General features: G+C 43.3%; 1 protein-coding gene across 5 annotated transcripts in view; it reads left to right on the forward strand.

Moving 5' to 3' along the window:
• Positions 1–27,607, forward strand: part of SENP2 (SUMO specific peptidase 2) — a 46,018-nt gene that overhangs the window by 13,227 nt on the left and 5,184 nt on the right. For 3 of the 5 annotated variants that reach the window (XM_079764551.1, XM_079764553.1, XM_079764554.1), the window contains 12 exons: positions 1,408–1,498; positions 10,444–10,612; positions 12,484–12,587; positions 14,188–14,282; positions 14,809–14,860; positions 15,510–15,573; positions 17,655–17,831; positions 19,688–19,843; positions 21,163–21,366; positions 22,228–22,307; positions 24,530–24,614; positions 26,491–26,586. In XM_079764551.1, coding sequence (XP_079620677.1) covers positions 1,408–1,498; positions 10,444–10,612; positions 12,484–12,587; positions 14,188–14,282; positions 14,809–14,860; positions 15,510–15,573; positions 17,655–17,831; positions 19,688–19,843; positions 21,163–21,366; positions 22,228–22,307; positions 24,530–24,614; positions 26,491–26,586 — 1,373 coding nt within the window. The remainder of the gene's footprint in view (positions 1–1,407; positions 1,499–10,443; positions 10,613–12,483; positions 12,588–14,187; positions 14,283–14,808; positions 14,861–15,509; positions 15,574–17,654; positions 17,832–19,687; positions 19,844–21,162; positions 21,367–22,227; positions 22,308–24,529; positions 24,615–26,490; positions 26,587–27,607) is intronic. The other 2 variants (XM_079764550.1, XM_079764552.1) reach the window with 2 other exon arrangements.

Raw genomic sequence — 27,607 nt, forward strand, 5'->3', positions numbered from 1 at the left:
TAATAATAAAACAAATAGCAATAATAACAAAAATAGTAAAACTCTGCCTTGGAAGGACTTTTTTTATGTGTGAATCTGATTGGGGAGCAACCTTAGGTCTCCAGTTCTCAGTTTTATGATTGGGAACCTCTATCTCATCCAGACCCAAAAATTGAATTGTTAATTTTTTAATATACTGTGCACAGGGTGAGGGTATAGGGAGAAACCAGAGTCCTGAAAATGGTGTGATCTCTGCCAGGCAGGTAGGTATGTAAAGTTTGAGAAAAGGGGAAAAAGAACTTTTAGAGAAGTTGTGGGTTTAGCAGTCAAAAGTGGAAGAAGCTAACGAAATGATAAAAACCTTAGAGTAGTGCTTCTCAAACAAACTTCATGTGAAGTACCTCTAGTGGCAGATGAAAGGAAAGTAAATGTGTACCCCCAAGTCTGAGAATCTAGTTCCAAGGGACCTAGGGACAAAGATGATACTTCTTTGAAGCCTTTCATTTTATTTAAAAAGCTAATACAAATTAGATTTCATAATCTATTTATATTGTTTGACTATATAAATGTTTAAAATTATTTACCATTAAAATTGACATGGAAGAGCTAGTAGATTTATCCAGCCCGAGGCATCAGCAGTATATTTCTGTGGGTTTGTGTAGTCTAATCAGAGAAGCACAGGTATTCCTGGGGCAGGTTTCTAATATAAACAAGTCCACAGTCTCTAATCTGAAGCCCTTAGAAATGTGTTTAGGGATTCTGAATTTATCCTATTTTAGATTGTGTTTATTGAATATTATTTAAAAAACCCATTGGGTTTGAACATTGGTTCAAGTCAGGTTTTGCAAACAAATGAATTCGGTCAGTTTAGGTTTTGCTGCTACAATTGCATTTTGGAGTCCTCAGGCACTCCAAGCCCCTGTAATAGCTTCAAAGAAAATGTGGCTGATGAAAATTTGGTTACCATTTTTTGAAGTATTAACCACCTCACAAGTGTTAGAAGCTTCCAGTGAAATGTAGTAACATATGGCAGGTTTTCACTTAAAAATACTTCTGTTTTCTTGGGAGGAAAAATCCTGAAAAATTCTCTTACTTTGATTAGGTTGTAGGGAGTTTTATAATCATTAAGTTCTTCATGCCTCTTATTGGTCCCAGCAAGCAAAACTAGGAAAGCTTCCCTATGAATTGTTATTGCTTATCTGAGATCAAAGACAAACTAAGCACTATTGCTTTTCCTTTAACCTTACAAAGTTAATTCTGATCTCTGTGCTGTATAGTAATAGAATTTGAAAAAATAACATATATGGTTCTGCAGTGTAGACTGATCACACAGTTTCTTTTCTAATGCAGTGTTCACAAATGTTTTTTAATTAATTAATTTATTTATTTATTTATTTATTTACAATTACAAATGCATTTTTAAAATAGGTAATAAATCTCCTAATGGAATAAGTGATTATCCAAAGATCAGAGTGACAGTAACTCGAGATCAGCCTCGTAGAGTCCTGCCTTCCTTTGGGTAAGTGTTAAATTCTGCCTTTCTTTACATGGAAACTTAGCACATATTAGGTGCTCACTCTTGCTAGGCATCCACACTTTTTTCTATTATGTAATCTTGTTAAGTGAGTACTCGAGCTTGCCGAATATCATGCAGCTAGTGAGAAACTTGAACTCAGGTGTGTGTTACTTTTTCTGCCATATTATATGCCCATAGAATCTGATTTTGAAAACCTTTTGAAAAAGAATTGCCATTCAGTTATAAACTTTTTTTTTTGTTTTGTTTTTTTTATTTATTTTATTATTATTATTATTTTTTAATTTCTTTGTTGATTAAGGTGTCACATATTTGTCCTCATCCCCCCATTCCCATCCCACACCCCTCCCCATGGATGCCCCAACCCCCTGTTGAACTTAACCATTGGTTAGGCTCATATGCATGCACACAAGACCTTTGGTTGATCTCTCCCCCCTACCCCCACCCTCCCCTATCCTCCCTCTGAGGCCCGATAGTCCGATCGATGCCTCCTTGTTTCTGGTTCTGTTCTTGTTCATCAGTCTATGTTGTTCATCATTTCCCCTAGATGAGCGAAATCATGTGTCACTAGAGATATACTTATAAGAATTGAATGTGCGACAAGCAATAATAGTTATGCTGACAGGCAAATGAATCAGTCTGTAGTGAGTTTCTTTCTGGACCAACAGTTCTTTTGAGACCCAATATCAATGTCCACCAGTTCCTTATGAGTACATGTCGGCTCTGACCCCTCAGCTCTGGATGGTGGACAAATGGTGGTAATGCAGGTCCGACTCCCTCTGGTTTGGTCTCGGCCGGACCCAGGGGTACGGCTTCACCGGATCCAGGGGCCCACGGCCTCACCCGGACCCGGGGCCCAGGCTCACCCGGATCCAGGGGCCCACAGCCTCACCCGGACCCGGGACCCAGGCTCACCCGGATCCAGGGGCCCACGGCCTCACCCCGACCCGGGACCAGGCTCACCCGGATCCAGGGGCCCACGGCCTCACCCGGACCCGGGACCCAGGCTCACCCGGATCCAGGGGCCCACGGCCTCACCCGGACCCGGGACCCAGCCTCACCCGGATCCAGGGGCACATGGCCTCGCCCAGACCCAGGATTCAGCTTTACCTGGACCCAGGGGCGCATGGCCTCACCCGGACCCAGGGGGGCGTGGCCTCTCCCGGGCCTGGGACCCAGCCTCACCCGGATCCAGGGGCACACGGCCTCGCCTGAACCCGGGATCTAGCTTCCCCCGGACCCAGGGGCACGTGGCCTCACCCGGACCCAGGGGCGCGTGGCCTCTCCCGGGCCTGGGACCCAGCCTCACCCGGACCCAGGGGCACATGGCCTCACCCGGACCCAGGGGCGCATGGCCTCTCCCAGACCCAGGGTCGCGTGGCCTCACCCGGATCCAGGGGCCCACGGCCTCACCCGGACCCAGGACCCAGGCTCACCCGGATCCAGGGGCCCACGGCCTCACCCGGACCCAGGACCCAGGCTCATCCAGATCCAGGGGCCCACGGCCTCACCCAGACCCGGGACCCAGGCTCACCCGGATCCAGGGGCCCACGGCCTCACCCGGACCCGGGGCCAGGCTCACCCGGATCCAAGGGCCCACGGCCTCACCCGGACCCGGGACCCAGGCTCACCCGGATCCAGGGACCCACGGCCTCACCCGGACCCGGGACCCAGCCTCACCCGGATCCAGGGGCACACGGCCTCGCCCAGACCCAGGATTCAGCTTCACCTGGACCCAGGGGCGCATGGTCTCACCCGGACCCAGGGGCGCGTGGCCTCTCCCGGGCCTGGGACCCAGCCTCACCCGGATCCAGGGGCCCACGGCCTCACCCGGACCCGGGGCCAGGCTCACCCGGATCCAGGGGCCCATGGCCTCACCCGGACCCGGGACCCAGGCTCACCCGGATCCAGGGGCCCACGGTCTCACCCGGACCCGGGACCCAGCCTCACCCGGATCCAGCGGCACACGGCCTCGCCCAGACCCAGGATTCAGCTTCACCTGGACCCAGGGGCGCATGGCCTCACCCGGACCCAGGGTTGCATGGCCTCTCCCGGGCCTGGGACCCAGCCTCACCCGGATCCAGGGGCACACGGCCTCGCCCGGACCTGGGATCTAGCTTCCCCTGAACTCAGGGGCACGTGGCCTCACCCGGACCCAGGGGCGCGTGGCCTCTCCCAGACCCAGGGTCGCATGGCCTCACCCGGTTCCAGGGGCCCACGGCCTCACCCGGACCCGGGACCCAGGCTCACCCGGATCCAGGGGCCCACGGCCTCACCCGGACCTGGGGCCAGGCTCACCCGGATCCAGGGGCCCACGGCCTCACCCGGACCCGGGACCCAGCCTCACCCGGATCCAGGGGCACACGGCCTCGCCCAGACCCAGGATTCAGCTTCACCTGGACCCAGGGGTGCGTGGCCTCTCCCAGACCCAGGGTCGCGTGGCCTCACCCGGATCCAGGGGCCCACGGCCTCACCCGGACCCGGGACCCAGGCTCCCCCGGATCCAGGGGCCCACGGCCTCACGCGGACCCGGGACCCAGGCTCACCCAGATCCAGGGGCCCACGGCCTCACCCAGACCCGGGACCCAGGCTCACCCGGATCCAGGGGCCCACGGCCTCACCCGGACCCGGGGCCAGGCTCACCCGGATCCAGGGGCCCACGGCCTCACCCGGACCCCGGACCCAGGCTCACCCGGATCCAGGGGCACACGGCCTCGCCCAGACCCAGGATTCAGCTTCACCTGGCCCCAGGGGCGCATGGCCTCACCCGGACCCAGGGGCGTGTGGCCTCTCCCGGGCCTGGGACCCAGCCTCACCCGGATCGAGGGGCACACGGCCTCGCCCGGACCCGGGATCTAGCTTCCCCCGGACCCAGGGGCGCGTGGCCTCTCCCAGACCCAGGGTTGCGTGGCCTCACCCGGATCCAGGGGCCCACGGCCTCACCCAGACCCGGGACCCAGGCTCACCCGGATCCAGGGGCACACGGCCTCGCCCAGACCCAGGATTCAGCTTCACCTGGACCCAGGGGCGCATGGCCTCGCCCGGACCCAGGGGCGCGTGGCCTCACCTGGACCCGGGACCCAGCTTCACCCTGACCCAGTTTCCAGCCTCACCCGGACCCAGGGGCACGCGGCTTCACCCGGATCCGGGACCCAGCGGGGTTTCGTCTTCTTGATCCCAATTCCTGTTGGTCAATTCCCTCTCAGCAATTCCTTCGGCCATTTTCTCAGAGCTCCAGGGCAGCCACCGCAGAACTCGTTGGGCGGCGGGCTCGGCGAAGCTCCGGTGTGCCCGGTGCGCGGCGGCGGGCTGGTCCGGGGTGGCTGCGTCGGCCCTTGGGTCTGCAGCGGTGGCCGGTCGCCGAGCGTGCGCACCAGGCCGCTTCCGGGGCGTTGAGATTCTTGAAGGACTCGGAGGTCAGCAAGCGCGTAGTCTCCCACCCCATGTCTCCCAGGGGCTCGTCTGTCCGTGCTCGGCAGCGAGTGGAGCCTTCCCCTCAGCCGGAGACCGCTGGGGGAACTGCGCCGAGCACGTTCCAGGCCGCCACTGTGTCGCCTGAGCCGTAGTTTTTAAAGTGTGGTCTTTGGGTCACCGGCATCAGCTTCATCCCGCGTACCCCTCTCTTTTATTCTAGTTGTAGAGCATCTGCTCAGTCAGCCTTCCGGTGGTTCTGGATGGTGTCTGCTCTGCTCTCCCGTCGTAGTCTCAAAATTGTTGTGGTAGGCAGCAATCAGGCTTCTGCCCTATGCCTCCATCTTGGTCCTTGTTTGTATAGTTAAGTCTTGATTGTTGTTGGTGTCACTGGGAGGAATTGTCCTCCAGGCCACTTGGCTGTGCGGACCCTCTGTGTCTATAAAGGAAGAGTTGCTGTGCGGGAGACACGTTTATGTGCCGGGTCTTGGTGCAGCAAGGCTTTGGCGCTCACTGCGTCTGCCTCTTGAATGTGTCCCTTATGCGAGTGGTTGAAATCTGGTGTCATCTCACACCGACCACTAGATGCCCTCGTTTCTGGGTCTCCAATGGAGTGTAGGTCAGCTACTGCCTGAGGCCCCTCGGCAGGAATTACAGCATCCCTTATATTCGTGACCTGTTTCGGTGTCTTCCCCTTTTGGCTGCCTCCCTATCGCTCAGCTTCCCCAATCTCCCTAGGTGGTCGCTCTTGATACCCCCCTTTGTGGGCTGAGTGCAAAGTCTTGGTGTTGTTAAGCCTTGATTGCTGTTGGTACACTGGGAGGATGTGACCTCCAGTCCAATTGGCTGTGAGGATCAGCTGTGTCTATGCCGGGAGACAGCCCCATTCAACTAGACTTGCAAAATTGTAAAAGCCTCTGTGTTCAGCTTGGATGGGGCGGAGTTACAGGGCGGAGCCTACCGCCTTGGCTTCCCGTCAGCCCCGCCCTATGAGGTTCCTGTGTCTCAGTGTCCCTCCATACTCCCAGCAAACACCTCTGAGAGAAAAGCGCCCTGGAGTTTCGCGCGCTGCCAAACAGTCTAGTCTCTCCCCCAATGAATCTGGATTCCCAGATTCTCGCCCGGAACTGGGTTTCCGTGTAGTCAGAACTGGGGCTCACCGCAGTCTGGCGCTTTTGTCTCCTTCCCACCAGGGCGATTCAGCGGCACAGTCCACAGACCATCCTCTGCGCACAATCCCGTGCGCGCCTCCGGTGCTCTGCCCTTCGCCGCTTCTCTGCATTTCTGCCTTACAGCCCAGCTTTCCCCAGCATGAGCCTGGCTTCCCCGGGTCTCTCCCAGAACTGGGGTTCAGTGCAGTTGGAACTGGGGTTCAGCACGGTCAGGAGCTTTTGTCTCCCTCCCGCTAGGGCAATCCAGCGGCACAGGCAACAATCCCTCCTCTGCGCACATTCCCGTGCGCGGCTCTGGCGCAACTCCTCTGTGCCTCCGCCCCACAGCCCAGACTCCCCAAGCCTGAGCCCGGCTTCCCAGGGTTTCGCCCGGAACTGGGGTTCAGTGCAGTCGGAGCTGGGGTTCAGCACAATCTGGCGCTTTTATCTCCTTCCCGCCAGAGAACGCCAGCCAGGCCGTCAGCCGCCCCTTCCTCTCCCACTCCGTCTTCCCCGCACGCGCGCGGGCTCGTGTCTCCGCCCGTGTCTCCATACCTCAGGCTTTTACGGCTTCTCTGATTTTCCTTGTGGATTTCTCTTTCCTTCTAGTTGTGGGCATTTCAGTCAGCCAGCTTTCCTGTGGTTCTGGATGATGTCCGTTTTGACTTTTAGTTGTGTTTTTGAAATTGTTGTGCCAGGCTGTAGGTTAGGTGTTTAACCTATGCCGCCATCTTGGTTTATTCAGTTATAAACTTTTTAAAAAGTATAATATGCATGCAGAAAAGTATGGAAATAAGTGTCTAGCCTGATGAATTTTCATACACTGAACTGTTTTTTTCATTACGATAATTCTCCTTTTTGTGTTCCTACTTTCTAGAATTTCTACTACTTGGATATTAAACCTTTTTTAAAAAAAATATATTTGACCTTTTGCATTGATCTAATTTTCATATAAATTCTCTTTTGTTATCCTTGCCCTTTAAAAAAGAAATCTTTTACTGATTTCTTTGAGGAGGGGCTTCATAGTTTTTAAGTTGTAACCATCCTCCCTTTCCCTACTCCCCATGGTTTTTCTTTCTCCAAGCCTCTTGTTCTTATTGTAAGGATGCAATATCTTATTTCTCTAAAGCTGTTAATTATTTTAAAATTTCTTCTCCCTGCTTTTCTGCTTCCCCTAAATTCCTTGCCCCCTTTGGTTTATTTTTGATCTTTTTAAAAAATACATATATTTTATTGATTTTTTTTTACAGAGAGGAAGGGACAGGGATAGAGAGTTAGAAACATCGATGAGAGAGAAACATCGATCAGCTGCCTCCTGCACACTCCCCACTGGGTATGTGCCCCGCAACCGAGGTATATGCCCTTGACCGGAATCGAACCCGGACCCTTGAATCTGCAGGCTGACGCTCTGTCCACTGAGCCAAACCAGTTAGGGCTATTTTTGATCTTACGTTTCATATTAGAGTCTATTCAAATACTGGTAATCCTTGGCTATCCACTCATATTTAAGAATGAGACACTAACTAAAAACTAGGTTTTCTGGAGTTGGATGAATGGTTGGTTGATGGTAGAGCTAGGAAAGAAAGTACAAAATGAATTTGTAATGTCTTGTGCCAGAAATAAAAGAGTGTTCAGAAACTGGGGACATGTCAACATGATACAGGAGGAAACTTGAAGGGGCTTTCACTGGCCAAATTGGGAACAATATAAACATCAAAATGAATAAAGACAGGATATAGGTGCTATAAATAAATATATACTGTGGGAGGGAAAGGTCTTTATAGTAGGATGCCAACTAGTAAGTGTACAGGGAATGATTGAATTAGAAAATGGCTATTTTGTAACAATTATAGTAATTGATAATATAGGAATCAATTGAGCTGAACCTAGTAAGTAAAAGTTTGATGAGGAATGGGATACTTATATATACTCAAAATATCTCCCCACAAATTACTTTTTAATTACAAAGGAAAAATAATAACTTTAGGATAAAGAAAACTGCTTGACGACTCCACCTTAAGGAAAGGAACAAAATTAAAGCCATCTACAGTGAGACAAAGAGACATTGTGGCCCCCAGATATATTGCGCTGAAGACATCGGTTAATTCATATTCCTGCAAAAATAATCCGAGTCTAAGAATGAGAAACCTGGTTAAGGCCTGTACTCTTCATTATAAAGATGAAGAAAGGCTAAAGAACTTTCAGTTTAAAGGAGACTAAAGATACATGACAACTAAATGCAATGTGAGCTTCTGCATTGGATTCAAGATAGTAAAAATATTGTTGTGAAGGATACTTTCAATGTCTTTGAAGAAATTTAAATGTGGCTACATGTTGCCCTGGCCGGTGTGGCTCAGTGGATAGAGCTTCGGCCTGCGGACTAAAGGGTCCCCAGGTTCGATTCCCGGTCAAGGGCACATGCCCAGGTTGCGGGCTCCATCCCCAGTAGGGGGCGTGCAGGAAGCAGCCGATCCATGATTCTCTCTCATCATGGATGTTTCTCTCTCTCCCTCTCCCTTCCCCTCTGAAATCAATAAAATATATTTTAAATAAATAAATAAATAAATAAATAAAATATATGTGGCTACATGTTACATATTGTGTCATTGCTAAAGTTCCTGGGTTTTGCTGACTCTTATGGTTATGTAAAAGATGTCCTTGTTCTTGGGAGATACATACTTGAATATTTAGAGGTGAATTTATTTTCTAAGCGCATCCCATTCATTTTGAAAAATTGGTTTTAATTTTTATTCAATTTAAAAATATTTTCTAACTTCTGTTGTACTTTCTCTTTAACCAGTGATTATTCTGAAGTGTAGAATTCTGTTGTTTAATATCCAAATATTTGGGACTTTCCAGACATCTTTCAGTTATTTAGTTTAATTACATTGTGATCAGAGAATATACTTAGTGTGATTTCAGTTCTTTTAAATTTTAGCATTTGTTTTATGGCCTAGAATATGGTCTATATGGATGATGTCCAATGTGCACTTGAAAAGAATGTTGGGTGGAGTGTTCTATAAATGTCAGCTCAAGTTGTTGATGTTTACAGGCCTTACTGGTTTCTGTCTACTTTTTTATTGATTGATGAACAAGGAGTATTGATGTTTCCTGCTATAATTGTAGGCTTATTTCTTCATCCAGTTATGACTGTTTTTGTGTATTTTGTCTTCATTTGACCCAGATTCACCAGTTGTTATCATTTTGCCAATTTCTTTATCATTTTCTGTCATATATACATAATATTTTTTTCTGAACTATTTGAGAGTCTTAGACTCATGTCCTTTTAATCATAGGTACTTCAGTGCTTTATTTCTTAAGAATGAGGACAATTACTTATGTAATCATAGATTACAAAAATTAGAAAATTTAATATTTAGTCTTATTTAAATTTATCCATAATAGAATATTTTTTCTGGTCCACAGTTCAGTGCAGGATCATGCATTACGTTTAATTTTCAGTCTTGTTGATCTCCTTTAATCTGGAACAACTCCTCAGACTTCCTTTAATAGCACGGATATTTTTAAAGAGTACAGGGTAGGGCATCTATTATTTTGGATGGAAAATAATACAGTAATTAATAAATAATAATAAACTCTGTTTTGCATCCTCACAACAGTAAACCTACTTCCATCCCACCCTACAAAATATTTCTTTTGTAGACTGTCCTTTAATTTTGTCGGATGCTTATTCATGATTTGTTTTAAATTGTGCAACCTTTTTTTGGTGAAAGTATCATACATGTGGTGTATCCCTTTTAAAACATTACATCAGGAAGGTGTGATGTCAGTTTGTCCCATTATTGGTGATGGTAGGAGAGGCAGGCTCTTCCACCAGCAACAATGACTAGGGGCTTCATGGCTTTCATTTCTTTAGCAGTTATTAATTTACATTTATTACTTTAGCATCCAGCAAATACTGAGTGCCTTTTGGCTTAGATCCTTTTCTAAGATCCAGTGATGAAACTATGTAATCTCTGTCTTCATGAAATTTAAAGTTTGGTGTGGGATATAGACATTGAACAATCACATGATAATTCCAGTGACACCAAGTGAGTAAAGGAAAAGTGCAGCACAAGGGGAGTGTATGTGTAGTAGGGGAGCTAATTCCAGAGTTGGGGTTGGAAAGTTGGGTTTGAGGAAGAAGGCAGAGGCTCTCATGTAGCAGCCCTGGTGACTGGAATACATGTTCCATAGTGGAATTTACCTCTACTCTAGAGATAGATCTAACTTTTGTGAATGCTAGTTGTCTGATTTGCCAGGAGCAAGCTTAATCTGGGAAGCCTAATCACAGAATGGTCTGAAGCTTAGAATCCAGCAATTTAAGCAGTTTTGTGACACATGTTTCTTTGTTTTTCTGTCTCTCAGTTTTACTTTGAACTCAGAAGGCTATAATAGAAGACCAGGTGGCCGCCGCCATAGCAAAGGCAATCCAGAGAGTTCCTTAATGTGGAAACCTCAGGAACAGGTTGTAACAGAGATGATTATTGAAGAGGGTGGCAAGGGTCTGAGGCGTCCCCATTGTACTGTGGAGGAGGTAAGCACTACCAGTCTGATCTCTTTTAAAAACTATTTTATGAATTCGGGGTGGGGTATAAGTAGTATATTATAGTATAAAATTCTCAAAAGGTATAAAAGGGTGTACAGTGACTATAAACATCCCAGTCTCACTTCCATACCTGGCCCTACCACCCTGTTTGACTCTGATACTTCTAGAAATATTCTATATGTATGTAATTAGTCAATTTCCAAATTATTTTCACTATAAGAAAGAAAAAGGAGTCATGTTAGGAAAAGAGAATGGGTTCTTTTTGGGTGCCTGGATTGTTCTAACTTGTTTCTTTTAGAAGCTGTATGTAATAACTGACTAAATAAGAGAAGTTAAATGGTGTACATGTCTACTCTTTCCTTCCCTTTTCAGGGCACTTAGCATGATATCTTCATCAACAAGATTCTCTTCACTTCCCTTTGAAGTCTTCACTTATTCCAGGAGCACTTAGAATTATTTCTGTATCTGGCATTCCCTAGGACCATCACCTATTGCTACATGGTTTTCTGAGCCACTTAGTTTTGCTCATCTTAGAAATACTTGTTTGGGTGCCCAATGTCAGCAATTAGAACGGAATAAAACATGGTCCCTGACCTCTAGGACCTTATACATAAATAGTTGTACTGAACAAACAGAAGTAGGCAGAGAGAGGAAAAGGACTGCAGCCCTGGAGGGGGTTTTAAGGAGAAGTATTATAAAATAACTTTCAATACCTGTTAGATGAGAAATCAGAAATGAAACTGAGCACATATAGGGTATACATAGGATATATTTTAGAAATATTAGAAGGTAATATTAGCAAGGGCATATTCATTGGTTAGGTGTGATACAAAGTTAGCAGGAAGAGCCTGAGTCCCAGATTTCAGTCTTGAGAAATATGTGCCACTGACCAAGATACCTTGGGTGGTTAGGGGGAATTTAATGACTTCAGTTTTAGACATTGTTTAAAGTGCCTGTGGAACATGCAAAGTGACCTGGCTCAGAGTTTTGAGAAGAAGGCAGGGATGAAGACATTTCTGAATATTCTGAATATTAGTGTTATATAAATTAAGGGAGCTGAGACATTGTTCAGGGAGAAAATGTAGTGTGAGAAGAGATACTGGGCAGGACCTTTGGCATTTTGGACAGGCAGAAGAAGAAATAATCTGCAATGGAGATTGAGAAGATAAGAAGAAATCAGGAGAGTGTATTGTCCAGGAAGGCAAGGCAAGGTTATCAGGGTGAGATGCTAAAGAGAGAGGTTAATATATGGCTGAAAAAGTATCTGTTGGATCTGGCCATACAGCGTCATTGGTGACTATGGTGAGACCAGTCCCATTTGGAAGCTGAATGTTCTGAATGTGCAAGTGGATTATTCTGCTGAGTTTGTGGTCAACCTAGTTCTGCTGTCAAAAACTCAGAAGCCATCCAGGTCGAGGAAATGATGTAAATGAGTGAAATGGGCTAGAGTTAATGGGCCATCTAAAGGGAATAGCCCTACGTAACTCCAGATTATTGATTTGGTTTTTCAAAAGAGGCTAGGTTTTTGGATATTTTTAATTTATAAAGTTGGTAATTAAAGAAATTTTGACACTCAGTTGGAGCATCTTCCTGAAATGCCAAAGTCTTGGGTTTGATACAAGAATCAACCAACCAATGAATGAATGCATAAATAATTGGAGGACAAATTGATGTCCCTATCCCTCCCCTTCCCCCTTCTTCACCCCCTCCCCTCCCCCACCCGCATTAAAAAATAAATTTAAAGAGCACTGTGCTGATCAATAAAATACATCTATGACCTGTTAAGTCTTTGCTTAAGATTTACTTACCATATATGTTTAATGTGCTAGAAGTTATCCAACATGCTTTCTTCTATTTAGGGTGTTCAAAAAGAGGAAAGAGAGAAGTACCGAAGGTTATTGGAGCGACTTAAAGAAGGTGTTCATGGAAACTCTGTTCCTCCTGTCACTTCAACTCATCATAGGTAAAGATGAGCTAACAAGATCAATGCTTTGCCAGACATCTTTTTTCCTTATTTTTGGAGAGGGAATTGGTAGGAAGGGTTTTATGGGGGAAAAAGAGATTAACATGGAGAGAACTAGCCCTGTAATTTGTCATCTAGTAATGGTTATATGGTCCCTCAGCCTGGATTGCGAGAGGGCGCAGGCCAGGTTGAGAAATCCCACAGTGCACGATCGGGGCCAGGGAGGGATGCGGGAGGTTGGCCAGCTGGGGAGGGACTGCGGGAGGGCTCCAGGGCGTGTCCAGCCCATCTCATTCAGTCTTGATAGGCTGGACCTCAGCAGCAAGCTAACCTACTGGTTGGAGTGTCTGTCCCCTGGTGGTCATTGCCGTCATAGCAAGTGGTTGAGTGACCTTAGCATATCATTAGCATATTACGCTTTGATTGGTTGAATGGCTGACTGGATGACCAGACACTTAGCATATTAGGCTTTTATTTATATAGGATAGTTTTCTGTTAGCTTTAGAGTCCTTGTTCAAGTGTACTGACTTAAAACTCTGATATAGAAAAGTTGAAATCAGGAAGCAGAGTTTTTTCAACTCCCAATATACACATTTCACACAATCTCTGTCTCTGTCTCTCTGTCTGCCTCTTTCCCCCTCCTCCTTTCCTGCATGTCCCTCCCTTCTTCTCTCCCTCCCTCCCTCCCTCCCTCCTCTCTTCCTACCTATCTACCTACCTACCTACCTCCTTATATACACAGTTCCTGAGGCATCTTAGTGGATGCATCTTAGCACAATTGGAAACCTTCCACTTTAGATACAAGATTAAAGTCACATAGGTCATAAGAAGTTTTTCTTATAAGACTCTTCATTAGTACTGTAATGATTTGAGCAAAAGATGAGAATGACAGGAGGAGTTGATATCTGGCCTTATAAAAAGGGGACAAAAATATGTGAGCTCAGAATTGAGGTACATTTGATAATTTTAACAAGTGTGAATACACAGAGGGCTGTCCCAGAAATTATGTAACAGCAAGTTGAAGGTGAAACTGTCACAAGACTAGCTGGTTGAGTGCAGAAATAACAAAGAAATATCTGTCTGGGAATTTTAATTTTGGTTGTGAATTTTTAAAATTTGAATTCTCTTAGTGTAGTAAGTCAGAATGTTAATATTTTCTCCATTTTGTCTAGCCACTGTTAACAGCAGTATGCTTCGTGAACTATTGGTTTTGTCACATCAGCAAAATCCTCAACCTATTTTGCTTTTTTACATTCCTGTGTTGTTTTAGGATCCATTTTAGTACTTTATGTAAAAATTTCCATATTTTGACCTGAGTTTTATCACATGAGATTTTTCAGTGGGGGTGATGCTGGGGATTGAGAACATGCAATTTTACAAATAGAACAATTGGAGGTTAGTAACTTGACTGAAATATTAGAATCAGGATTAGACTCCTTTTATCCCAGATGATGCTGTGTTGCATGCTTTCTCTTGTAATTTGATGACTCAAGGGTAATCAATAACTCTTGTTTGGAGAAGCTTGTCAGACAAAGATAATGAGTATTGATGGTAGATTTTCCTTTTGTATCTGAACGTCTTCACTTTTTGTGTTTCTAAGTTCTCAAAGATGTCACCTGGATACATTAAAGACCAAAGGCTGGGGGGAAGAGCAAAGCCATGGAGTCAGAACAACTCAGTTTGTTCCAAAACCATGTGAGTTCCCAGATTTAGCTCTATCTTAATATACTGAATTTAGTGCATATGCATATAAAATTGACAAATGGCGTACTTATGAAAGATGGTGTAACCTTAAAACTTTATTAGACCCAGGGTGTTGACTGGTTTACCCAGTACTAGTAATTTAGTAAAAGGGTTATTTCAAGGTGAAACAGATTTACAAAATACCTCTTGCTTAAAATTCCTAGCTTTTATATATAGTAGTATATATTTTGTGAGCCTAAAATTAATTTATTTTTCTTATATTAATTTCCTTGACACTAAATGATAGCTTTCCAAATGAGCAGACATCAATTTACACTAAAGATTATATTTAAAGAAGAAAGCGATTTATGCATTTTTAAGCAACTTGATTTGTAAGGAGGCTAATGTCTTTGGAATTTATTCTAACATTTCCATGTAAATCAGTGTCTTAATACTTTGGAGACTATGTAAATTGAAATCCTAGCTATATATTGATTAATAAAGAAGACATTTTATTTTTTCTTTGCCATCTTCACAGATAGAGCTGCTGAAACAAGGGGTCCTCTATGTCCAATGAGGAGTGAAAAGAGGTACATGGTTCAGTTCATTCTAAGTTTTCTTTTGACATTATTTTCTTTTTTAAAAAAATATATTTTATTGATTTTTCACAGAGAGGAAGGGACAGGGATAGAGAATTAGAAACATTGATGAGAGAGAAACATCGATCAGCTGCCTCCTGCACACCCCCTACTGGGGATGTGCCGCAACCAAGGTACATGCCCTTGACCAGAATCAAACCTGGGACCCTTCAGTCCGCAGGCCAATGCTCTATCCACTGAGCCAAACCAGTTAGGGCTTGACATTATTTTCTTACTTATAAGCTATATTTATGAGTAACCATGTCTGAGGAATTGTGAACTCTCCTCAACTCTGGTTAGCTGGTCAGCATATATGGGTATATACATAGCTTTTGTGTCAGATGCTCACCCTAACTTGGGAGTGGGCGTTTGTCTCCTAGGCATTAGGGGTTGGGAGATGCAGATGCCACTTAGAAGAGAGTGTGGTATGGTGGGCATCTCTGGTATGTGACCAGTGAAGGCAATTCTACGTGCTTTAGGATTTGGATGATAGTTCAAGGCAATTTTTGTTTGTAAATGATTCTGTCTTATTTCTAAAACTAGTCTTATATGTACCTGATTAAAATAATCCAGTCTGTAATCTCTATATTTTTTCCCTCAGGTGTTCAAAGGGGAGAATTTCAGATATAGAAAAGACAGTTGGAATTAGACTTGAAAATGAAGGTGTAAGTAGCAACCCTAGTTAAAATATATATATTTTTTCTCTTTCACCTGACTTACTATTAATATTTTGGTGCACATGAAAAAAAGAAAAATGATATATGTTCACTTGATTTCTAACTGTTGTTTTCTTGGATAAATTAACAGACATTGAAGATATACAACTTCAAGGAAGATAGCTTCCTTCTGAGTTGCTGGAATTTTATTTCTGTGTGATAGCCATCTTGTTTGTAAGAGAGACTAATTTGCCTCCATCTCAGCCCTTATGTGTGTTGCCTGGCTTCTTTTAGAGAATTTTTAAAAACCATACATCTCTTGGAAAGATATATGCTCAGGACTTTATTTTCAGAGTCAAGATTTTAGATTTACTTGAAAATAGTATCAATCTCATGCTTAATTAGATTTTTTCTATATAAGTATCAGAATAATGTGTTCCAGTGATCTCCATAGCAATACCAATCCTATATAATAAAAGGCTAATATGCAAATAGACCGAACAGCAGAATGACCGGTTGCTATGACGTGCACTGACCACCAGGGGGCAGACGCTCAATGCAGGAGCTGCCCCTGGTGGTCAGTGCACTCCCACAGGGGGAGCACCACTCAGCCAGAAGCCTGGCTCACGCTGGCAGTACAGCCGCGGTGGCAGGAGCCTCTCCCACCTCCTCAGCAGTCAGAAATCCCCCGAGGGCTCCTGGAATTTGAGAGGGCGCAGGCCGGGCTGAGGGACCCCCTGCTGAGTGCACGAGAATTTCTAGTAATTTTAATAATATTGGTAAACATTCCATATCCAAAAGAAATACGTTCCTAAATTAAATGCAAACTTGAAGTTTTAGATTATTTCACATCTTAGATATATACAAATACCAAAGTGTAGGGGCTAAATCATACTCTTTAAAAAAAAATATATGTGTGTGTGTGTGTGTGTGTGTGTTTTATTTCAGAGAGGAAGAGAGAGATAGAAACATCAATGATGAGAGAGAATCATTGATTGGCTGCCTCTTACATGCCCCCTACTGGGGATCAAGCCCGCAACCCAGGCATATGCCCTGACTGGGAATCAAACCGTGACCTAGTTCATAGGTCAATACTCAACCACTGAGCCACATCGGTGGGGCCTAAGTTACAGTTTTAAGCCATGGTCTTAAGTCATAAATCTTAGAACATTACCTTCTCTGATTTCTCCATTTCTGGTGATTCAGAGTGAATCCCTTTGTGTGTAATTATCATTTACCATCTGTGGAACAAAAACTATGCAGAAAGCCTGAGAGAGGATGGAGGGGGTGGTGGTGGTAATAATTTGAAGACCACATCCTGCTTCTCTGCCTGCTGAACTTGAAGGCTTTGCTGTCTGCGACCAGTAGTCAGCAGCTACGGTTTCCCAGGACTGGTATGCCCGGCAGTTAGCTAGAGTGAAGAGTACTGGCTAGGTGTGTTGAGAATGTGGTTCTAGTCCAAAACTCTATTTCTAAATAAATTTCCAAATTTTAAAAATGGTTTGAATACAGATTAAATTCAGTATTAAGCGTTACATAGGGTCATGATAAGGAAGGGTCTTATCAGAGTTTCTAGGATGCTGGCAGAATGCTACTTGTTGACCTGAATGGTGGTTACATTGGTGTTGATTTTGTAAAAATTAAGTGATACATTAATGTTTTGCACATTTTTTTATAATTTATAATTTTTAGAACAAGTTTACTTAATATAAGGATAGCAGTGGTTTATTCTGAGTGATGGGATTATGGGTTGTATATTTTGCTGTTTTAATACTTTCAAATATATTTTTTAACTAAATTATTTTTAATTCGGATAAGAGAACTGAAAAATGCTTTTCTTGTTCACCTTCAGGGAAAATGATGAGTGTTCTGTTTCATGGTTTTGTAATTGAGGTGTCCTGTGAGCCTTACATCTTGAACATGGTTTGGTCCCTCTTGCAGGAACAGATATACTAAAGCTACTCATGTGATGATTTGTTAATTCTCTATTCCTTCAAGATAATATCACTGTTTTATATTTCATGTGTTATGTATGCTTATATATACAAGTATTAAACAAGTCAATAGAATATAGAAACTTTTTTAATCAGAGGAGGAGACACCAGCTGGAACCTGACCTGTCCGAAGAAGTGTCAGCCCGACTCCGCCTGGGCAGTGGGAGCAATGGCTTATTCAGGAGGAAAATGTCAACACTTGACACAAAAGAAAAAAGTTGCTCAGGCAAAGAGAGAGATAAAAGAACGGATGATCTTCTTGAACTTACAGAGGTATTGTTTCATGTGTTGCTCAGAATAAGAGACATGTTTTTGAATAACTCAAGTTATTCAAGACTTGAGTGACTGTTTTGAAGAGTTTCTCCAGGTTATGAATACATTTATGAAAGAAATCCGGCTTACAGGCTATTCAGTCACTGGCTACGTGGATCATTAGTGATCTGTGAAGGTGGCCTAAGGGATCATATTAGTGTTTAACAAATGTGGGTAGACATAATTGTTACATATCTTGGAATATAATGGATTCTTTGTATAGTCTTTCTAACGTAAAATATTTTGGGTTACGTAAGAGTGGGTTTGGCATGAGGAATGAATTCGTTGCAGTTTTAAGTGACTATGGTTTACTAAAATTCTTTTGTTGATTATTGCATTTGAAAATAGTAAAAACTTATAGAAAACAAGGAAATGAAGGTAGTTAAAAATTTTAAAGGTGAGCTCATGTCTTGGTTCCTTCCCCCCCGCCCCCACTTTTATTTTTAAAACTCAATCCTCAATTTGTTAAAGGTACAAACTTTAAAGTCTAGGTCTTCCTTAAACTTTTAAGTTCAGTTTAGAGATATTATTACTCTTTATTGGCTCCTTCTTCATTGTCTCTTAGTAGGTGGTAGTCAGTCCTATTCAGTTTACCTCTTGAGCACTTACTATATATTGGGCATGCAGGTGGAGAGAGAGCCATAAAATTATAAAATTGTGTACAGTAGGGGCAAGCAATATGAACAATATTGGTGTGAAATAATTTCTGTTGGGTTTATAGATTCGGTCTTGTAGCTTAAATATGTATTTATCTGCATAATCCTTTAGATGAAGCCATCTGTTCACTAAGGACTCAGGGTTAGACTGCTGCCTAGTTTCCCAGTTTCTGCCTGTTTGCTTACTCTCCTCATATCCAAGATGAATAGTGTGATCTCCTAGGTGTCCTAATTTTATTACTTTGATGCAGTTAAATAAAAGTTTAGGAGGGCAATAAAGTATGAAGATACTCTTAATAAAGTATTGTGAAAGGAGCAAAGGCTAGTAAGTTAGAAACTCCTGGGTTCAAATTGTGGCTCTGCCTGTTAATAATCCATGAGTTCGAGTACGTAACCTATGAGCGTTGCCTTTTCTATAAAATGTATTTTCCCCACAAGCAGGGATCAATGATGTGCTTCAAGCATCTGGTACCATGTTTGGCCCATAGTGCTCAATAAATGGCAGTGGGATACTTGAGACTATACCTTAAATGTAAATAATATTAACAAATTATTTTCAGAAGCTAATAATTCAACTAGCATTTTTTATAACCATTAGTAAGACTTTTGTAGTCTAAATTTAAATCTTTTTATACGTTAACTAGAGGCCCAGTGCATGATTGAATCATGCACGTGTAGGGTCCCCTACATGCTTTCGCGGGGAAGCTGGGTGCCTGTCCGCTGGTGCGCCAGGCCTTTCAGAAGCCTCCGGCTCGGCGGAGGCTTCCGAAAGGCCAGGTGCCAGAGCAGACAGGCACCCAGCTCCCCCGCTTTTGATGGTCCGCGGCGGGACGTGAGCTCGCTGCCCCAGAGGCCCCTTCTGTTCCGCAGCACAGCCATGGCGCAGATGCTGAGCTCGCGCCGCCGCTGGCAACGCGAGCTCAGTGTCCCGCTGGCCCAATCGGCTACCCCGGCCACCCCGAGTCCTGCCCCCTGCGCCTCCTGCTGGCCCAATCGTGGGCGTAGCGGAGTGATGGTAATTTACATATTACCCTTTTATTAGGTAGGATTTAGTAGGTCCTTGAGGGTATATTTTCTCAAGGGTCAGGTGTTACAGAGGTGAAATTGGCTTTTTCAGTCTCATATTTTTCAGTATCTGATAGTGGCTTTATATTAAAATAGCAACCACTGGACTTTCTAATTCAGGACATGGAAAAGGAAATCAGTAACGCCCTAGGCCATGGCCCACAGGATGAGATCCTAAGTAGTGCTTTCAAATTGCGCATCACTCGAGGGGATATCCAGACCCTGAGGAACTTTCACTGGCTCAATGATGAAGTAAGTTGTCTCCCAATGATGAAGTAAGTTATGCTTGACCAGTTACTATCCATAACCAAAGTGGTATCTACCCAATTATAAGGGGTTGGTAAAGCAACTTTCAGTTTTATCTAAAACAAAAGCATCCTGGACTTTAGAGAGATGGTTAATTCTGATTATTTGCTACCTTTAATTGGCATTATTTTCCTGTTCTGCATCTGTGCTTCATTTCATCACCACTTCATTCACTAGTCTTCAATAATGTTTTTATAAACCTGGGTGCAGCTGATGACTGGAAGAAAGCAGCGAGTGATATTTTATTTTAGATGAATTTTTATAGGAGCTGTTTTAAAATAAAGGGATATATTGATCACTATATGTACACTATATGTCTTTTTCTTTATTTCATTTGAGTGATAACTGCAAAAATTCACCTAATTGTCATCTTGTGTCCTTACATATTTAGCTAAAGCTAGCTTTTAGTTCTTGGCAATTTTCCAGTTGGTCCTTTACCCAACTGCTCAGTCCCTACATTTTCTTTCTTTCTTTTAATATATTTTATTGATTTTTTACAGAGAGGAAGGGAGAGGGATAGAGAGTTAGAAACATCGATGAGAGAGAAACATCGACCAGCTGCCTCCTGCACACCCCTTACTGGGGATGTGCCCGCAACCAAGGTACATGCCCTTGACCGGAATCGAACCTGGGACCTTTCAGTCCGCAGGCTGACACTCTATCCACTGAGCCAAACCGGTTAGGGCCTACATTTTCTTTCTTTGCCTTCCTTCCTGCCCACCTTCCCCTGACTACTGACTATATATAAACAAATTCTTGTAATACTAGTATGTTTTATTTCACATGATAAGTTTAACATGTTTATTACATGTTAAATTTAGAAAATACAGGAAAAATGAAAAGAAATGCCACCACTAAAAATTAATAAAATATTAATGTATATTTTCTTTGAATTAATATTTTAAAATTGAGGTGTAATTTATATATAGCAGAATTTACTTCGAATTAATATTTCAGCATATTTTTTGTGATACAGTTACATACACCTTTTCATTATTGCAGACTTCCTCCTTAAGTTCCTTCTCTTGACTCTCTTACTAATATGTCTCAAAAATATAATTTCATTCCTTCTTAGTTCCTCCCATTTTGTACTGATTATTTTTATATTTCATCTTCTGCCATAGAGAGTTCTTTTATCCCCTTCTCTGGTACCTTCCCTTCACTAGACTTCTTACCGTCTAATGAATGTGAATTTAGTTAGGTTAGAAACTTAGTCTTGATAATGTACTTGCTGTGTTCCAATGTTTACTCTCTTGGTATTACAGGTCATTAATTTTTACATGAATCTTCTCATGGAAAGAAATAAAAAACAAGGCTATCCATTACTTCATGCATTCAGTACTTTCTTCTATCCCAAATTAAAGTCTGGGGGTTACCAAGCAGTGAAAAGATGGACCAAAGGGGTCAATCTCTTTGAACAGGAACTAATTCTGGTGCCTATTCATCGGAAGGTACATTGGAGCCTGGTGGTGAGTCGAGAGGGTTTATTGTTGGGAGTTTGGATAATGACCATTTTCTTAAATAATGAAGGCTGCCCTTTTCTGTCCAGTGAAAGTTTATACTATATGTTAAAGGCACACTCTGCAAAGTCCCTTCTTGGTTCTTGAGTCGAACATCTTAGAAAGATAGAAGAGAGTTGCTTTCGCTGAGTTGCTGAGTAGCTTTCATTTTTAATAGGAAAGAGTTTTAGTACACATGGGTCATTTATTAGTTTTGTTTACAAGATGGTACAGGTTAGTTGTAGAAAAGTAAAGGTATAAAGAAAAAAGAAAAAAAGAAATCTCATTACTCTGAGAGGACCACTAGTGTTTTGGGGGTTGAGTTTCTAAGCCTTTCTGTAGGAATAGAAGAGTATAGTTTTATAGAAATGAAGCTCATCTCATCTGTGATGTTTATTAAAAACTAGAAGCCCAATGCACGAAGATTCGTGCAAGAATGGGCCTTCCTTTCCCTGGTTGCTGGCACCGCCTTTCTGCTCCGGCCCTGCCTTCCCACGGTGCCCAGAGGCCCTGAGCACCTGGGACAGTGCGGAAGGCCTGCGTCGTTGCCATGGCGACGATGCAAGCGTGCCCCCCCTGCCACTTGGTGCCTGCATATGCAAATTAACCCACCATCTTTGTTGGGTTAATTTGCACACTCCTGATTGGCTGGTGGGCATTGCAAAGGTACAGTCAATTTGCATTTTTCTCTTTTATTAGTGTAGATGTGTCTTAGAAATCCATTCATGTTGGTACATGTATTGACTTTTTTAAAAGATGCTTTTCTTTTTTAGAAATAAAATTCTCACTCCTGTTATGATTGTTTCTGTGTGTTGCATTTTTCCATTATAGGTGATAGACATAAGAAAAAGGTGTCTTAAATATCTGGATTCTATGGGACAGAAGGGCAACAGGATCTGTGAGATTCTCCTGTAAGTAAAGGCTAAAAAACTTCACTGTAACCTCACTATGCCCTTGTTAGGTGATCTGTCTTCAATCTAATCCTGTAGTCTAATGTGTAGTCAAGGTTATCTTCCCAGTTGTTCAGGACTTAACTTGAACCCACCCTTTTGTTTAAAAATAACCTAATATCTGATCTTAACTGAGAAGTCTTGTTTAGTATCATCATTGAAAGCAAGTTTGTCTTGTGTTATAATGTAAAATATATCTTATTAAAATCCTGGGATTTGAATTAGATTTATTTGGGATTGATACATTATTTTGAATGATGCCCGGCCAGTGTGACTCAGTGGTTGAACATCGACCTGTGAACCAGGAGGTCACAGTTCGATTCCCTGTCAGGGCACATGCCCGGGTTTCAGGCTCGATCCCCAGTGCGGGGCCATGCAGGAGGCAGCTGATCAATGATTCTCATCATTGGTGTTTCTCTCTCACTCTCCCTTCCTCTCTAAAATCAATAAAAACGTATTTTTTAATGTAGTATGTGGTCCATATTCTAATGTTGTTTCCTTATCCAGGAAACCAGTCAGGGTTCACGCATGTATTTTATGTCTTTAGTCGCCTTTAATTTAGAATAGTCTTCGTGCCTTTTTTTTTTTCATTGAGATTGGCTTTGTATCTTTTTTTTTTTAATATATTTTTATTGATTTTTTACAGAGAGGAAGAGAGAGGGATAGAGAGTTAGAAACATCGATGAGAGAGAAACATCGATCAGCTGCCTCTTGCACACCCCCTACTGGGGATGTGCCCGCAACCAAGGTACATGCCCTTGACCGGAATCGAACCTGGGACCCTTGAGTCCGAAGGCCGACGCTCTATCCACTGAGCCAAACCGGTTTCGGCAAGATTGGCTTTGTATCTTTTTTTAAAAGTTCAAGCCAGTTGTTCTGTCTTTAAGTGAGAAAAAAGGTTGTAAAATGAAGTCCATTTTTTAATAGAATAAAATATATGTTGTTTTTGATTTGAGAGAGAGAGGAAAGAGAAACGTAGGGATGGGGGGAGAGAGAAATAGAGAGAAACAGTATAAGATAGAAACATCGATGGGTAGCTTCCCGGATGCGCCCCAACCGGGGATCAAACCTGAAACCCTTTTGGTGTGTAGGACAAACGTTTTAACCAACTGAGCCACCAGACTGGGACCAAAATGTATGATTTTGAATTGTGTGTATGGGGTGGAGTAGAGGAATACACAGCAAACTTAGCACACTTTTTGTTAACCCTCACATGAGGATATGTTTTCCATTGCTTTTCAGAGAAAAGTATAAGGGAGGGTGGGGGAGGGGGGGAGAGAGAGAAACATTGATGAGACATCCGACTGGTTGCCTCCTGCACCGCGGGGAGCAAACTCAGTACATGACCCTTTGGTGTGCAGGCCGATGCTGTAACCATTTAGCAACACTAGCCAGGACTTGAACAATTTTTTAAAAAAAGTTTTTATTGCTTTTAGAGAGAGGAAGGGAGAGGGAAAGAGAGAAACATCAACATTGATTGGATGCCTCCTACACACCCCTCAGTGGGGATTGAGTCCACAACCTGGACTTGTACCTTAACCAGGAATCGAAACCCATGACCTCTTCATGCATGGGTGGATGCTCAACCACTGAGCCACACCAGCCAGCCACAGCAAACTATCCTACATAATAAAAGGCTAATATGCAAATGACTGAATGGTGGAATGACCGGTCACTATGATGCACGCTGACCACCAGGGGGCAGACGCTCAACACAGGAGCTGCCCCCAGGTGGTCAGTGTGTTCCCACAGGGTGAGCGCCGCTCAGCCAGAAGCCAGGCTCATGGCTGGCGAGCACAGCGGCAGTGGTGGGAGCCTCTCCCACCTCTGTGGCAATGCTAAGGATGTCCCCCCAGGGCTCCCGGACTGTGAGAGGACGCAGGCCAGGCTGAGGGAACCCCTCCCAAGTGCATGAATTTCATGCACTGGGCCTCTAGTTAATAATAATTCTGAAGTGGTTATTATGGGGTCTTTTGCATTTTACATTTATATGTTTTAACTTTTAGAAATTAAGCATGTACAATTTTTGTAAGCAGAAAAGAACCCCAAAATTAAAATTTAAGACCAAAAGCTAATGGAGATGGGATTGAGAATGGCATATCTGTTAAATATCACAAAGTCCTTTGTAATTATAATGTTGTCTTTAAGGGGTTCGTCATACATTGTTTCTTATTGTTTTTTAGTCAGTATTTGCAGGATGAAAGTAAGACCAAAAGAAATGTTGATCTGAATCTTTTAGAGTGGACGCACTATAGCCTGAAGCCACATGTAAGTACTGAGCATCTGTATTTCAAATATTTTGTTGCACTTACTGTCAGAGGCATATTACTTATGCTTGACCTCCTCCCTCCTTCCCCTCACACTCACCCTTAGGCATGCATTCTCCTGAAGTGTATGTACATCTTAAGAATGATCTACTTCTTAATCTTTTTAACCAAGATGTTTGCTGCTTAGCCTTTATCTTCTTGCTTAAATTATAAATGTTAGGTACATGCTCATATGTCTCTCAAAAAATTGAAGGAAAAAGAAAAACCTCAGTAAATTCAGGTCAGCTACTTTTCATGGTAGGCCCTAATGAAAATTTGAAGTTCTTGTTCAAAACTTATCTGGACATTTTGTATATTTAGTTCTCAGGGAGGGTCCCATGTATGCTCTTTGTGAATGTGTTTGGGTCTTGCCAGATTTGAATCTCATTCAGGGTTGAAAAAGGTATACATCTTTGAGTCCTAATGGCTTCTTTTTAAAGTAAAGTACATTAATTCAGTTTTAGCCCTAGCCTGTGTCTACCTGGCCAAAACCATTTTCGTTTCTAAGTTGAATAATTAGAAAGGAAAGCTTTAAATTTTCCTGAGGAGAGCACAGATACAAGAAGTCTGTTAGGATGAAGACTGTGTTCTGGGAAATGTAACAAAGAAAACAAGTTCTCTTTATTTGTATACTAGAGACCAGGTGCATGAAATTCGCACACTGGGGGAAGAGGGGGCAGGGGTTCCTCAGCTCTGCCTGTGCCCTCTCACAGTCCAGGAGCCCTTGGGGGATGTCCAACTGACATCCAGGGGAGCGGGCCTAAGCCAGCAGTCAGACATCCTTAGCACTGCCACAGAGGCGAGAGAGGCTCTGCACTCACCCAGCCATGAGCCCGGCTTCTGGCTGAGCGGTGCTCCCCCTGTAGGAGCACACTGACTACCAGGGGGCAGCTCCTGCGTTAAGCGTCTGCCTCCTGGTAGTCAGTGCGTATCATAGCGACCAGGCGTTCCGCCATTCGGTAGATTTGTATATTGGCCTTTTATTATATAGGATTGGCAACTATAGTTCTTACCAGTCTGTAAGAGATGCTGGGCTTGAGAGAAAAGTGAGAAGTACCTACCATATGTATGTGTGGTGTGCATGTTTAAACAATTTTTCCTGTATTTCCTTGACTAAAAATTGAGCTGTTTTCATATAGAATGTTTTCCAGCAGTGGAATCAGACTCTCTTATGCTCTTATTACCTTGTGCTCATTATTACAGAGCCAAAGTGTGTGAGGGGCTGGCCCAGATTAGTGCAACGAGGCTGGGGAATGTGTGAGTTTATTACCTCACTTGGGGTTATGATACCCTTTTGCCTAGGCACAGAACTGAGCAGCAAGGCAAGGTTTCCTAATTGGTTAGAGCCTACAAGCAGGGGAGAGCTTTTTTTAATCCTCCCCTGCTTGCAGCTGTGGGGGTCCAGAGCGATCATCTTATTCTCCTCTAGGGAGGAGAAGCTTAACTCTTACAATATTGAAGTAGGTTAGTTGTCTTGTAGACATATTCCTGATTGAGCCACACTTAGCCCTTTTCAGAATTTATAAATTTCTGAAATAATTCTGACTAGGATTTCTTCTTTCAATTTAGTTTCTTCATATGAAAGCTGAGAGATGGAACTCTCTCTTTCCTTTTCTGTTTCCTTCTGAAAAACATTTTCTATGGGGTCACAAACTCCATGTCATGGTTAGGATTTTAATGCCACGTAAAGACTAATTTGTGTGTGTATGTGTCTGTTTTGTATACGTTTAATATTTACCTTTATAATGTTTATCCACAGTACTATTTAGAAAAAGTCAAAGGAGTTTGTATTTGATGAAATTTTACCTCTTCTTCCCTTCCTTTTTTTGTAATTTTAGGAGATTCCTCAACAGTTGAATGGGAGTGATTGTGGAATGTTTACTTGTAAATATGCAGATTATATGTCTAGGGACAAACCTATCACATTTACTCAGGTGAGTGAAGACTCTTCCCCATCCACTTGTTACTAAACAAGATAAACTTAGATCGCGTTAGCAGCGCCTGGTGCACATTAAGATCTTAATAATGGTAGCTGTGCTGCTGTCACTGCTGTAAACTTGGCTGTAGCCCTACTCTTGCTAATATGAGGGTTTGTTACTGCATCTGCTCTCAGTTTTTCCTAGTCTTCATGATCATGGGGTCAGTATGCTGTCTTTCACCTCCAGTGTTCACCGGTTTCTGAATATGACTGATATTTTTAGCTGAAGGAGGCAGGTGAGAATAGGTAACTGCGAGGGGAAACCAGGCCTTGTAAGCCACAGGTCTAAGCTGTAATTATGAATTCTGCTTTTCCCTTCTATTCTAGTTATTATTGGTTGCCCAAGCTCTGTATTTGAGTGAAAATTAAAATATGTTGGAAACTTGAGAATTTGTAATAGTGGATTTTCAACCTTTTTACAACTGAAGAAAACCCCCCTTTAAAAATATTTTTCTTGCCCTGGCCGGTTTTGCTCAGTGGATAGAGCGTCAGCCTGTGGACTGAAAGGTCCCGGGTTCGATTCGGTCAAGGGTACATGCCTGGGTTGCAGGCCCTATCCCCAGTAGGGGGCATGCAGGAGGCAGCCAGTCAATGATTTTCTCTCATCATTGATGTTTCCATCTCTTCCTCCCTCTCCCTGAAATCAATAAAAATGTATTTAAAAATATATATTTTTCTTAACCACAACTCATTTTGATAGATGTTGTCTACCAAACTGTACTTATTGACTAGAAGGACTGATAACCCCATTCCAAGCTTTGGGGCAACATGAAAGAACCAGGGCTCTGATGTGGAATTAATACTGTTCCAGTCGGAAAGAAAGGCACTTCTTATGAGCTTCAGCAGTTTTATTAAGAATAAATGTACAGTTTTTTACTACATGTTTTGAGCTATTTAAAATGTACAAATCCAAAAAGAAAAAAAAAAGGGAAATGTACAAATCCATGACTTAAGACTTTTTAGGTCCCTCCAGGTGG

The sequence above is a fragment of the Cnephaeus nilssonii genome (assembly GCF_951640355.1).
Source record: "Cnephaeus nilssonii genome assembly, chromosome: 3".
Lineage (NCBI taxonomy): Eukaryota > Metazoa > Chordata > Mammalia > Chiroptera > Vespertilionidae > Cnephaeus > Cnephaeus nilssonii.